The 12,650-nt window shown below is 41.9% G+C and overlaps 1 protein-coding gene across 1 annotated transcript; it reads right to left on the reverse strand.

The window, feature by feature from the left end:
• LOC139543936 (alpha-1A adrenergic receptor-like) lies at window positions 1–6,439 on the reverse strand. Its single transcript, XM_071350492.1, has 2 exons — window positions 5,414–6,439; window positions 1–682 (listed from the first exon to the last, which is right to left on the reverse strand). The coding sequence occupies exons 1-2, from the start codon at window positions 6,339–6,341 to the stop codon at window positions 132–134; spliced, it is 1,479 nt and encodes a 492-aa protein (XP_071206593.1). The 5' UTR covers window positions 6,342–6,439; the 3' UTR covers window positions 1–131.
• Window positions 6,440–12,650: the final 6,211 nt, after the last annotated feature.

Genomic DNA, 12,650 nt, shown 5'->3' on the forward strand with positions numbered 1-12,650 from the left:
ATGTCAATAGCTGTACTGACTGATTCCAGCAGATCTCGAGAGAGATGTCTTAACTTCATGCCAATAAGTGCTACATCTCTTCCCAGAACTTGGGGGAATTTTAATTACCCAGAATCCTTTAGTGTTCCCAGTCAGACAGCCTCCCCTCTTGCTCCCAGGGAGTGGCAATGGACTTTCGTTTGACATGTAGCACCAGGGGCTGAGGGGCTCAGGCAAGCAGCACCCTGTTGGGACGGGTTCTCCCCCGCTGCAAAACACCACACCTTCAGCAGGCTTTTACTGTGGACCCGGGTACTTTGGGTATGGCCTGGCACCCCCACTGAGGAAGAGGAGCCAGAGAAGGTCTTCCAGCAGCCAGAGGAGGAGACGTGAGAGGCTGGGGAGGCGGCTCGGCGTGGCTGGGTGGGGGGAGTGGAGGAGCTGGAGGAGGAGGGGTGAGGCTGGGATCTAATAAGAGACGATGGATCAGGACTGGGACTATAGGAAGGAGCAAACCCCAGAGACTTGGAGCTCCTGCCACCCTGTCTGAGGCAGCGTCCATGCAGAACGTTGAGGAAGGCCCTCTGGAACTCCTGGCTGAAACAGGGATAGATAATGGGGTTGATACAGCTGTTGAGGTAGCCCAGCCAGAAGGTGATCTTAAATATGGTGTCAGATGGCCTGTACGATGGGAATATGGAGCCTGTGGAAAGAACACAGACAGAAATCACACACAAACGGATCTGTCAATATAGCAAGTACAGTAGTTCAACGTCTATATGAATCATGAATCATTTGCATGACCTATTGACCCCTATCTGTATTGAATACAGCACTAGGATGAGCAGAGGCAGCTCAGACATTCTGTTGTTCACTCTGTACTTACTTCAAGGTTATCTGATAAGATGGATGTAAGGCCAACATACACTACCAGTCAAAGGTTTTAGAACACCTACTCATTCAATGGTTTTTCTTTATTTTACTATTTTCTACATTGTAGAATAAAAGTGAAGACATCAAAACTATGAAATAACACATATGGAATCATGTAGTAACCCAAAAAGTGTTAAACAAATCAAAATATATTTTATATTTGAGATTCTTCAAATAGCCACCCTTTGCCTTGATGACAGCTTTGCACATTCTTGGCATTCTCTCAACCAGCTTCATGAGGAATGCTTTTCCAACATTCTTGAAGGAGTTCCCACATATGCTAAGCACTTGTTGGCTGCTTTTCCTTTACTCTGCGGTCCAACTCATCCAAAACCATCTCAATTGGGTTGAGGTCGGATGATTGTGGAGGCCAAGTCATCTGATGCAGCACTCCATCACTCTCCTTATTGGTCAAATAGCCCTTACACAGCCTGGAGGTGGGTTGGGTCATTGTCCTGTTGAAAAACAAATGATAGTCCCACTAAGTGCAAACCAGATGGGATGGCATATCACTGCAGAATGCTGTGGTACCAATGCTGGTTAAGTGTGCCTTGAATTCCAAAGGAATCACAGTGTCACCAGCAAAGCACCATCACACCTCCTCCTCCATGCATCATGGTGGGAACCACACATGCGGAGATCATCTGTTCACCTACTCTGCGTCTCACAAAGACATGGTAGTTGGAACCAAAAACCTCAAATTTATACTCATCAGACCAAAGGCCAGATGTCCACCAGTCTAATGTTCATTGCTCGTGTTTCTTGGCCCAAGCAAGTCTCTTCTTCTTATTGGTGTCCTTTAGTAGTGGTTTCTTTTCAGCAATTCGACAATGAAGGCCTAATTCACGCAGTCTCCTCTGAATAGTTGATGTTGAGATGTGTCTGTTACTTGAACTCTGTGAAGCATTTATTTGGGCTGCAATTTATGAGGCTGGTAACTCTAATGAACTTATCCTCTGCAGCAGAGGTAACTCTGGGTCTTCCATTCCTGTGGTGGTCCTCATGAGAGTCAGTTTCATCATAGCGCTTGATGGTTTTTGCGACTGCAAGTTCTTGAAATTTTCCGTATTGACTGACCTTCATGTTGTAAAGTAATGATGGACTGTCATTTCTCCTTGCTTATTTGCACTGTTCTTGCCATAGTATGGACTTGGTCTTTTACCAAATAGGGCTTTCTTCTGTATACCCCCCTACCTTGTCACAACACAACTGATTGGCTCAAACACATTAAGAAGGAAAGAAATTCCACAAATGTACTTTTAAGAAGGCAGACCTGTTAATTGAAATGAATTCCAGGTGACTACCTCATAATGCTGGTTAAGAGAAAACCAAGAGTTTGCAAAGCTGTCATCAAGGCAAAGGGTGGCTATTTGAAGAATCTCAAATCTCAAATATATTTTGATTTGTTTAACACTTTTTTGGTTACTACATGATTCAATGTCTAAACTTTTGACCGGTAGTGTACCTGTTTCTCTCCATCTGAAGAGCTTTGTCTCTAAAGGTCTAAAACATTCAACTCTTTCATTCCTATAGTCTGAGAATCTCAGGGGCATTAGCTTTGACATTGAATATTGTGCTCGCAGGTCTGAAGTTCTGTTTCTATTGAAATGCATGACTCCAGTAATGCTTTCCTGCCTTGTAAAGATGAAGGGTGATTGTGGGGCGCCGGCTTACTGCGCACAACACCATGCCCTTTATGGTTGTTGTTTATAATGGCTTTGGAATAAAAGAATGAATAGTGTTTTTGTTCATTTCATTTCTTCCCTGAAGTATAACCCTATTCGGTTGAGCACTGGTATTTAATTTGCTCTGCTTCTCCATGGCAGTAATTGAATTCCTGATGTACAACTAAAGAAAACACAGACAAGTATACGGAGCATTCAAGAGCGGAGACCAGGGTCGTAGACTCTGTTGTTATGTATACAATAAAACCCCAATAAATCAAAAGGCTATTCCAACATCGGACTCATTGAATTACCATCAAGAAATTGTGTATAAATGAATTCTAAAGTAGGATTAGAAGTGCACAGAATCTGAATGGATAAGGCTACACTTCCAAAGACCAAAGGAGGTGTATTCGGAACCAAACCATCAGCAGGCCTTTTGATAATCTGTTAATTTACAGTAAATTAGTTCAACCCCAATCTCCATATAATCTTGAATTACAGATCTGTCGGATCCTTAATCAAGGATATTAAAGTCTGCGTAGCCATTATATGGCATTTCATTAATCACATTCTCACAGGCTTGTGGGGGGTATTAACGATGTTGATGACAGCTGTGAGGCAACATTGGGTTTGACTACATCTATCATCACATGATCATATGTACTGAGTGTACAAAAACATGTTTTTTTTTACCCTCAGTTCAGCCTCAATTCGTCAGGGAATGGACTCTACAAGGTGTCGAAAGCGTTCCACAGGGATGCTGGCCCATGTTGACTCCAACGCTTCCCACAGTTGTGTCAAGTTGGCTGGATGTCCTTTGGGTGGTGGACCATTCTGTGGAAACTGTTGAGCGTGAAAAATCCAGCAGCGTTGCAGTTCTTGACACAAACCGTTGCACCTGGCACCTACTACCATACCCTGTTCAAAGGCACTTAAATATTTTGTCTTGCCCATTCACCCTCTGAATGGCACACAAACACAATCCATGTCTCAATTGTCTCAAGGCTTAAAAATCCTTCTTTAACCTGTCTCCTGTCCTTCATCTACACTGATTGAAGTGGATTTAACAAGTAACATCAATAAGGGATCATAGCTTTCACCTGGATTCACCTGGTCAGTCTACGTCATGGAAAGAGCAGGTGTTCTTAATGTTTTGTACACTCAGTGTATAGCTCTTATCTTTCAAATCACTGAACAATTGTTATACATGACTCATCCCATGGCTATGCTAACACCAGTGTTTTTGTAGCTGAATTTCTATAATAGAGGGTTGCATTTGTTTACAGCTCCTAACATTGTTTTTAGTGTACTGTAGCAGGAAATATGCAGAAAATAGGTCCTGTGGCTTAGTCTCCCTCTTTCAGTCTCAAAAACATTCATTTCCATTCAATTTCGTGCTTTTCCATTGAGAGGTTAAGATTTACATTTCACAGTTGAATAGAGTTGAGTGGTGGGGTTGATTTTTAAGAGATTTGGAAGGGAAGCTTCCCTGACTAGAAAATGACACATTGTGAGTCAGGCATTGGCAATCACACTCTATCCAGTAAGGGGGTTTTATATGCTGCTATGGGAAATCAGTTCTAGGGATTATTTTCTTGAGAAAAATGCAAATTCATTCAGTGATGTTATTCTAGTGATGGGGGGAAAAATCTATACAGTAGAGTATCGAAATATTTTTTTTGACGATATTATATTGATTCTATGACCAAGTATCTACAAAAAAAAGAGGTAGGTAGTTAACATTAGCTAGGGTTAGTCGGCTGTACAGATGTATGATCATAATTTGATCTCCCTGTTGCAGGAGAACTTTCCTGCAATGCAGGACACCTAAAACTTGTAGTGTATTTGAAGTTAAAAAAGGTTTATGAAGTTTGTGATTTTCATTTTTAAATTTCAGACTTGATTTTCCCTTACGTATCAATTTCAAATCTCAGGCATTTCTTCTTCTCTAGCTTCTCATTCATCTTCTTTTTAAATGGTGAGCCAACATGTTTTTAGAGCTTTTATTTCCATGACTGATCAAAACTTGTTTTCTCTTGACTCTCTCTTGTCCCGCTGCAGCAGCCATGGTGAGCACTATGTTTGGAATATCAAATTGCATAAAATCGTAGTATCAAATCGCAATACATATAGAATTGTGAGAATCATATCGGCACCTTAGTATTGTGATAATATCGTATTGTGAGGTCCCTGGCAATTCCCAGCCCTATGTTACTCCCTATGTGTCACGTTCCTGACCTATTTTTATGTTATTTTGATTATGTTTAGTTGGTCAGGGCGTGAGTTGGGGTGGGCATTGTATGTTGTGTGTGTTTGGTTAGTCTATGGGTGTTGTATGTGTATGGGATAGTGTTTGTTAGGTTGTCTAGTTATGTCTATGGCTGCCTAGATTGGGTCTCAATCAGAGACAGCTGTCATTCATTTGTCTCTGATTGGGAGCCATATTTAAGGTAGCCATAGGCAGTAGGCTTTTGTGGGTGTTTGTTTCCTGTGTCAGTGTTTGGACCACACAGGACTGTTTTGAGGTATGTCATGTTTGTTGTTTTGTAGTTTGTAGTGTTTTCTTGTTATTTACATTAAACATGTACAATTACCAATCTGCATCTTGGTCCGATCCATGCTCCTCCTCGTCTGAGGAGGAGAACGACTTTGACAGCCATTACACTATGATACTGTTATTCAACAGTTGATTAGACTTATGTTTTTCATATTAAACGTCTCTGTATCTGCTTTCATTTTCATATCGCATTCTCTTTTTCATTTCCATGCAATTCAAAACAAACGCATGTAGCAGCACATAGGGAGAGCAAGGAAAGGCATTGTGGGATACCCACCAATGGGCATAACCAGGAAGAAGGGCAGCCAGCAGAGAACGAAGCAGCCAACCACAATGCCCAGAGTCTTGGCTGCCCTCTTCTCTCGGGAGAATTTCAGCAGGTGCATGAGGGCGAAGGTGGTGCGTCTCCGCCTCATGATGCACTTCTCTCCCTCCTCCTCTTGCCCCTCTGGCTTAGCAGGGGCATTTCCCCGATGGATCCTCAGTGTCACTCCCTCTCCCTCCGTGTCCATCCCCCCCTCCCTCTTCCTGCCCTCCCTCAGGTCTCGAGTCTTCCGCTTGGCCACCACATACACCTTGCAATACATGGCCAGGATGACAGCTAGTGGCACATAGAACGACCCCAGGGCAGAGAAAATAGCATAGCCCGGTTCCTCTGTGATCCGGCACTCAGTCTCGTCCTCTGGGTCGGGCTCCTTCCAGCCGAAGAGTGGACCTACGGATATGGCTGCCGAGAGGCCCCAGAGAGCTGCCACTGCGACCAGGCCGCGCCGCCCAGTGGCCATGGCAGGGTAGTGCAGCGGGTAGCTGACTGCTAGGTAGCGGTCAACAGAGATGACACACAGGCTTAGGATAGAGGCAGTGCAGCAGAGAACATCCAGGGCGGCCCAGGCACTGCAGAAAGACCGGCCAAACACCCAGCGGCCTAGGACCTCCGAGGTGGCAGAGAACGGCAGCACGGTGGAGCTCAAGAGCAGGTCTGCCGCCGCAAGGTTGGCGATGAAGTAGTGTGTGACGGAGCGTAGGTGGTGGTGGCACACCACAGACAGGATAACCAGGATGTTACCGAGAACCCCGAAGATGACAAACACCCCCATCACCAGGCCCAGGGTCACCGCCTTAGTGATATCCACCTCAGCGAAGGAGGAGGAACTGCAGTTGGGACAGCTTTCTGGCACAGTGATATTCTCATCTGAGGGAACCATTTTGGGTTTATTTACGGTTCATTCACTAGTTGAATGTCTTTGGGATTGACTGTCATGTTTTGTTAAATCAGAATTCAGCCATGCAAACTTCAGCACAGGCGTTGGGAGTCCACCATTTGTATCGCCCCTTCTTGTGACTCAAGACTGGAGAAGTTGGTACCTCGTCAATCACAGGTCTTTGATGCTAGGAGGCATGAGCCCTTGCCAATGCCTGCACAAATCACATGACTTTGGCAGTAACATTAAAAACACTGACAGGTCAGGATAGTGAATCTTCAGCATTGTCACTGCTTGTTGCGCCATCTGTCTTTGGAGTTTGGCTGCAGGGCTTTCTGGGTCATAAAGTCAAGATCCAATATGTTTATGGTGTCTCTTTCGCGATGGGACTGAAATGGCATGATAGAAACTTGCTGGAGGGATGTTTTCATTGAACAGAAGTCCCACTAAAAACACAGTAGAAAGAGAGCAGTTAATAAAAAAGCCATCCCCCAGGCTCCATCCCTGTTTTACAGAATGGCAAAAGCTATATGTAGTCACTGTTGCAAATAAGACTGAATAAGCCTGAGACTGAGTAAGCATTCGTCATAGCACAACCATATGCCAGGTATCCATTACATAAAAGGATATTCAAGATTTTGATAATAATCCTAAATAAAACCACAACACAGCAAAATATATATATATATATATATATATAAGATGATGGGAGTGCTGTAAATATGGATTAGACTGCCAAATATCTTCTTCCTCAAGAGTGAGGTTCTCTGTAAAGATTTCCTCACTTCACACATCATTACAATGCCGCCAGAGTAAACAAGAGGTCCCGCTTCAAGAAACACAGCATTTTCTATTTACTTTTCATCCAAATAACATTACTGAAATGTATCTGTCGATTCGCCTCCTGATACATAAAACCATTAACTTCAAACACCAGCTCCACTGACACAGAATCATTGGTAGTCAAGACATAAGTTATGAGGGAAACCAACAAAGCATAGAGGTTAAGAAAATAAATAGATATATAAAACAAAAGCACATTTTCATAAATCAGGCAACATGTGCTGGTCTCTGTAACGGGCTGTGTGTGAGTACTGAGACAGGCTAATTTTCACACACAGCTCCTTATAGTTACTCAGCAGCTAGATGTCAGGCCAGGGATTGAACTGTACAGAGGGCAGTGCATTAAAGTTCTGAAGGGCAGCGGACTGATAATTCCACTCGATACCACTCTGGGTGTACGTGTTGGAGATTTCGCATGTCATTGGATGAGATAAATGTTGGTGTAGCAGGAAAGGGGATAGTGATAGAGCCATCGCAATGCAATGCCGGTCAAATGGACCAGCAGGATCAAAGACAAGCAAAGAGATGGGTTGTTATGCCAGGTTCACTAATATGGAATGAGTATTGTCATTTTTCTTTGAGCTGTTGGACTTAATAAGTGTCCAGTTCTGACAGTTCGGGGAGTTGGTACAGTATGCCTGCTTGCTCCTTAGAAGCCTGAGAGGTGGGCCAAAATAGGTTATTTTGATGCCCAGAGGGTTTGATATGAGATAAAAAGCACTGGCTGGGGATCTAAAGCTGGCTGTGCCTTAGATGGATGATTACATGACCATACGTATGGGAGACCTAACCTACCTCTAGGTGTGTGTATGACTCAGAATGACTCAATACGAGGATGACTGTCATGATCATGAAGCAGTCTGTAGAGCAATACATACTATTGGTGTATCCACAATGTACCCTTACATATACGGTACAGTATATTTAAAGAACTGGAGTTAAAACAGCTAAAGGACAACTAAACATTCAAAGACAGTTGATGTACAGTAAAGATGATTGATTAACCCGAGACCCACAAACACTAAAGACCATTGAATGTAATCTCTACTCACTAGAGAAATGCAACCTTATTTCTTCAGGGGACTTCAGGGCACCACTTCAACCAAAGACCACTGAAACGTCTAGTTGTGTCCTGTTCATTGCTCACAGTCGCAACATTTCTTCAGTTATCTTATTACTTGTGAACTTCCAATACATTTCATAAGGCTGTCACATATTGCTGAATTCTCTTGTGCTATAGTAAGATTAGAAGATAGCATTGAGCTGGTCTCAGAGCATCTCACATTATTTTTGACATAAATCCAGGTTAGCTAGCTGGCTAATGTTTGCTGGGTTAGGGTTAAGGTTAGGGTTAAGTTTAGGAGTTAGGTAAAATGTTTAAGGTTAGGGTTAAGGTTAGGGGAAGGGTTAGCTAAAAAGGTTACATTTAGGGTTAGGGGTAGGGTTTGCTAACATGCTAAGAAGTTGCAAAGTAGCTAAAAAGTAGTAGGTAGCTGGAAAGTTGCTAATTAGCAAAAATGCTAAAGTAGTCCGTGATGAGATTCGAACTCGCAATAGGTCTCACGGGTAGTAGCCTACAACTGCAAGGTTTTTTTAGGACATTCAATTTACTGTTGGATGAATACATGGCTGCAGCAGCGGATTAGCGATCTAGTTATGTGTTTTAAGTGTCCACTTCCTCAGGTGTTAAACCCCAACATAAATGTACATAAAGATGTAATTCATCTCGATTGAAGAAAAGAAATCTGGAAATGATGAAGTCCTAAAATATAGCAACTATAGTCTAATTGTTAAACCAACATTCCTGACAATCACTGGATCAGGTTGCATATCAAAATATTTTGAACCATGCATTCCTGCTTGGAAGTGTTCGATGAAAAAATGTATTTCTTGAATACCTCAATAGTTTAAATATTATACTTTTTAATAAAGCACTTTGAATGACTTTATAAGATGATTAGTCATGATTTGGGTCCAACCAAATCATGGGCTGGTGCCACCAGCTGTAAAAGTAAGTGGCACCAGTGACACCAGGGAAAAATGTTAGTCTGGAGCCCTGTGATATTAATAATGCATAGGGGAGGTGTTGATTCAGGGGAACACATATGACAGGCACTACTTTGCAATATAGCAATATAGCCTAAGTCGCTTGGCTTTTATAACGTATAAGGCTTAAGCGGACAGGCAGATAAACAGAAGAACAAGAAGAAGCACAGAGTGACAGCAGAGAAGATGCTGAGACAGAAGACAGCACAATAGGAGGCAAACAAAATGGCTAGAGCAGAGTTGTATCTCCAGTGGTGTTTTTACATGTTGTATTTGTTTTAGTTGACGGCGCACTGTGACGTGGGCTGGTGTGGATAAAATGCCAGGGCCAAATTCTTGTCCCAGTCCGCCCCTGTTAGTATGTCAGCAATCTATATCTTGAAGTCCTAATCAGTATGACTCTTTTTGAAGCAGGATATCAAACTCTGCTAGACAGCTAGTGCTGACCAGGGGGCAACCTCAATCTCTAAATAATTATCCTTAGACACTACCTGAAAATACATGCATGTTCACAAAATATGTGTCCTCAGTATCATTTGTATCATTTGAGTGCCAGTCTGTTCTATCATGTTAACTCTTTGTCACTCATCGTCATGTAAAATGTTTGACATGACAATTCCATAAGTAGTTGTCAAGAGAACAGAAACAGACTGGCACTGCACCCAGGCTTAATAGAATTTAAAGTTATCATCATGGAAGTTATTAATATATATATATATTTTTTTTTTACCATTATTTTACCAGGTAAGTTGACTGAGAACACGTTCTCATTTGCAGCAACGACCTGGGGAATAGTTACAGGGGAGAGGAGGGGGATGAATGAGCCAATTATAAACTGGGGATTATTAGGTGACCATGATGGTTTGAGGGCCAGATTGGGAATTTAGCCAGGACACCGGGGTTAACACCCCTACTCTTACGATAAGTGCCATGGGATCTTTAATGACCTCAGAGAGTCAGGACACCCGTTTAACGTCCCATCCGAAAGACGGCACCCTACACAGGGCAGTGTCCCCAATCACTGCCCTGGGATATTTTTTAGACCAGAGGAAAGAGTGCCTCCTACTGGCCCTCCAACACCACTTCCAGCAGCATCTGGTCTCCCATCCAGGGACTGACCAGGACCGACCCTGCTTAGCTTCAGAAGCAAGCCAACAGTGGTATGCAGGGTGGTATGCTGCTGGCATATAGGCCTGTTTCATTTTCCTGTGGCCATATGTTGTTTTGTCAGCTTCCTTTGTCCAGGCCAGCCTAATGATAAATGATCCCTATGCAATAAGTGCATATTCAGCAAGCTTCATTTATACTAAGCGTCTAAGTACACGCACCTGGCACTTACGAAACACTTGGCAAGTCACTTTTTGGTGCTCTTTAAACTGTTTGGAGACGCACATTTCCTTTGTTCTGTAGCCTACTACTTTGTCTTTGATGCAAGGTGAAATATTAATCAGAGCCTGATCATCGATTGAGCCTTCCCACTGGGCACAGAAGTCAATTCAACGTCTATTTCACGTTGGTTCAACGTAATGTCATTGAAATACATTTTATTGGCATGTATTTCATTGTAATTACATGGAAACAACATTGATTCAATCAGTGTGTGCCTAGTGGGTTTGAACTTTCATTTATTGGGATTGTTATCATTGATTTGACAGATTTTCCCACTTTAGTCTCCATAAAGAGAAATATTAGCATGTCAAACAAGCATCAGGTGTTTTGCTATTCTGCACATGCCTATCAGTGAATATTGCAGCCTTCATATGCTGCATTTACACAGGCAGCCCAATTCTGATATTTTGCCCAAATATTTTGACTGACTGGTCAAAAAACCAATTAGTGGAAAAAGATCAGAATTAGGCTGCCTGTGTAAATGTAGCCTGAGACTATTGTGTGCACAAACAATGGTTTGAGCTATTCAGTGCTATTGAAAAATAATTGTTTTGGTGATGCCACAAAAGCTTTCTCATAGCACAGGAAGTCCTCATAGTTAACTGATTGTCTTGTAGAAATATTACATATTGAATTTTTTTATGCTACATTATAATTGATTGATTTATTGCATGTTTTGAGGAGCAATTGTGAAACAAATTCCACATATAGGAGGAGTAAGGAAAGTGATGTGCTTCTTAGGCAGTGTTCTGATTGTTTATAGTCTACTAATGTCATGCCTATCTCATAGCATTTTCAAAGGTTTTTGATTGGCTACTTGTAAAAGTCTCACATTTTTTCGAATTTTAATTGAAAGCAAGTAGATGTGAAATGATGCAGGACATTTGAAAATGCAAATGACTGAGGGCAGACCATGCATTCCAATTATAGTCAACAGTTCTCATTACATTTCCTCTCAAACTGTTAAAAGAGAAAAACGAAAGTTATAAAATCTTTCAATAATGTATAACCATTATATTTACATGTTACAATATAATAGACAAAAAGTAGACACATTTAGTAGACAAAAAGGACAGCATAATTATTAAACATTAATAAGTAGGCTATAGACATAATTAAAGCAAATGATAGGTACATTACTTTTAATTTATTTATCTGAGACTAGTCTCTGCACTAGTCTCAAATATCCAATAGGTACAGGCAATTGTTGAATTTAGTTAGAAATAACAGAGTTGACTCACATTCCCACCAGCTCGTTTTGAATAAGAATTCAAGAACAATATTTCATCAAATTCATTTCATGCAAAAATGGGAATGGCTTACCTTGTTATCCCTAAATGCCTCCCAAACGAGTACCGTTCTTTGACAGTACAAGTATGATCAAAGCAAATATATTTTTCGTATGGACTGGACAAACTATTCAGACGGTAGGCTATTTATGGCTGTTATGTCGAGACGCACACACCCGGTGTAGCTCCCTGAGGAATCTGTCTGCTGCTGCTGCCCTCAGAGAAATGCACCAGCTAGAGCCGCGCTTCACCTGATATTCAACACTGTGTGAGACAACACCCTCCTTTCTTTCCCACCCCTACACTCCACCACCCAACATCTCCTTTTTACATTTCATAGTCTACAGTCAGTAGCATAGGCTATTTAACTTTTTTTTTTTAGGGAGTCATACTGAGACCAAGGTGTCTTTTACAGATGTGCCTTGGATTACATAAATTACAGAAAATAAACAACAATTTAAATACAAAATGGTCATAAAAAGCAAACACATTCATCAGGGGCAGCAGGTAGCCTAGTTAGAGCGTTTGGCCAGTAACCGAAAGGTTGGTGGATCGAATCCCCAAGCTGACAAGGTAAAAATCTGTCATTCTGCCCCCGAACAAGGCAGTTAACCCACTGTTCCTTAGCCGTTATTGTAAATAAGGATTTGTTCTTAACTGACTTGCCTAGTTAAATAAGGTCCTCAATCAGCTTTCTGAATTGCCCGAGAGGCATCAAATTAAAGAACATTTTGAAGATTTTTCC

Source organism: Salvelinus alpinus, chromosome 18 (genome assembly GCF_045679555.1).
Source record: "Salvelinus alpinus chromosome 18, SLU_Salpinus.1, whole genome shotgun sequence".
NCBI classification, from domain to species: Eukaryota; Metazoa; Chordata; class Actinopteri; order Salmoniformes; family Salmonidae; genus Salvelinus; species Salvelinus alpinus.

What these genes read in the sequence shown, in the direction of transcription:
- LOC139543936 (XM_071350492.1), bottom strand. Translation starts at nt 6,341, where the DNA reads ATGGTTCCCTCAGATGAGAATATCACTGTGCCAGAAAGCTGTCCCAAC. An exon ending in CTTCCTGGTTATGCCCATTG is followed by an intron (nt 683 to 5,413) that starts GTGGGTATCCCA and finishes TTCTTTCCACAG; the next exon opens with GCTCCATATTCCCATCGTAC.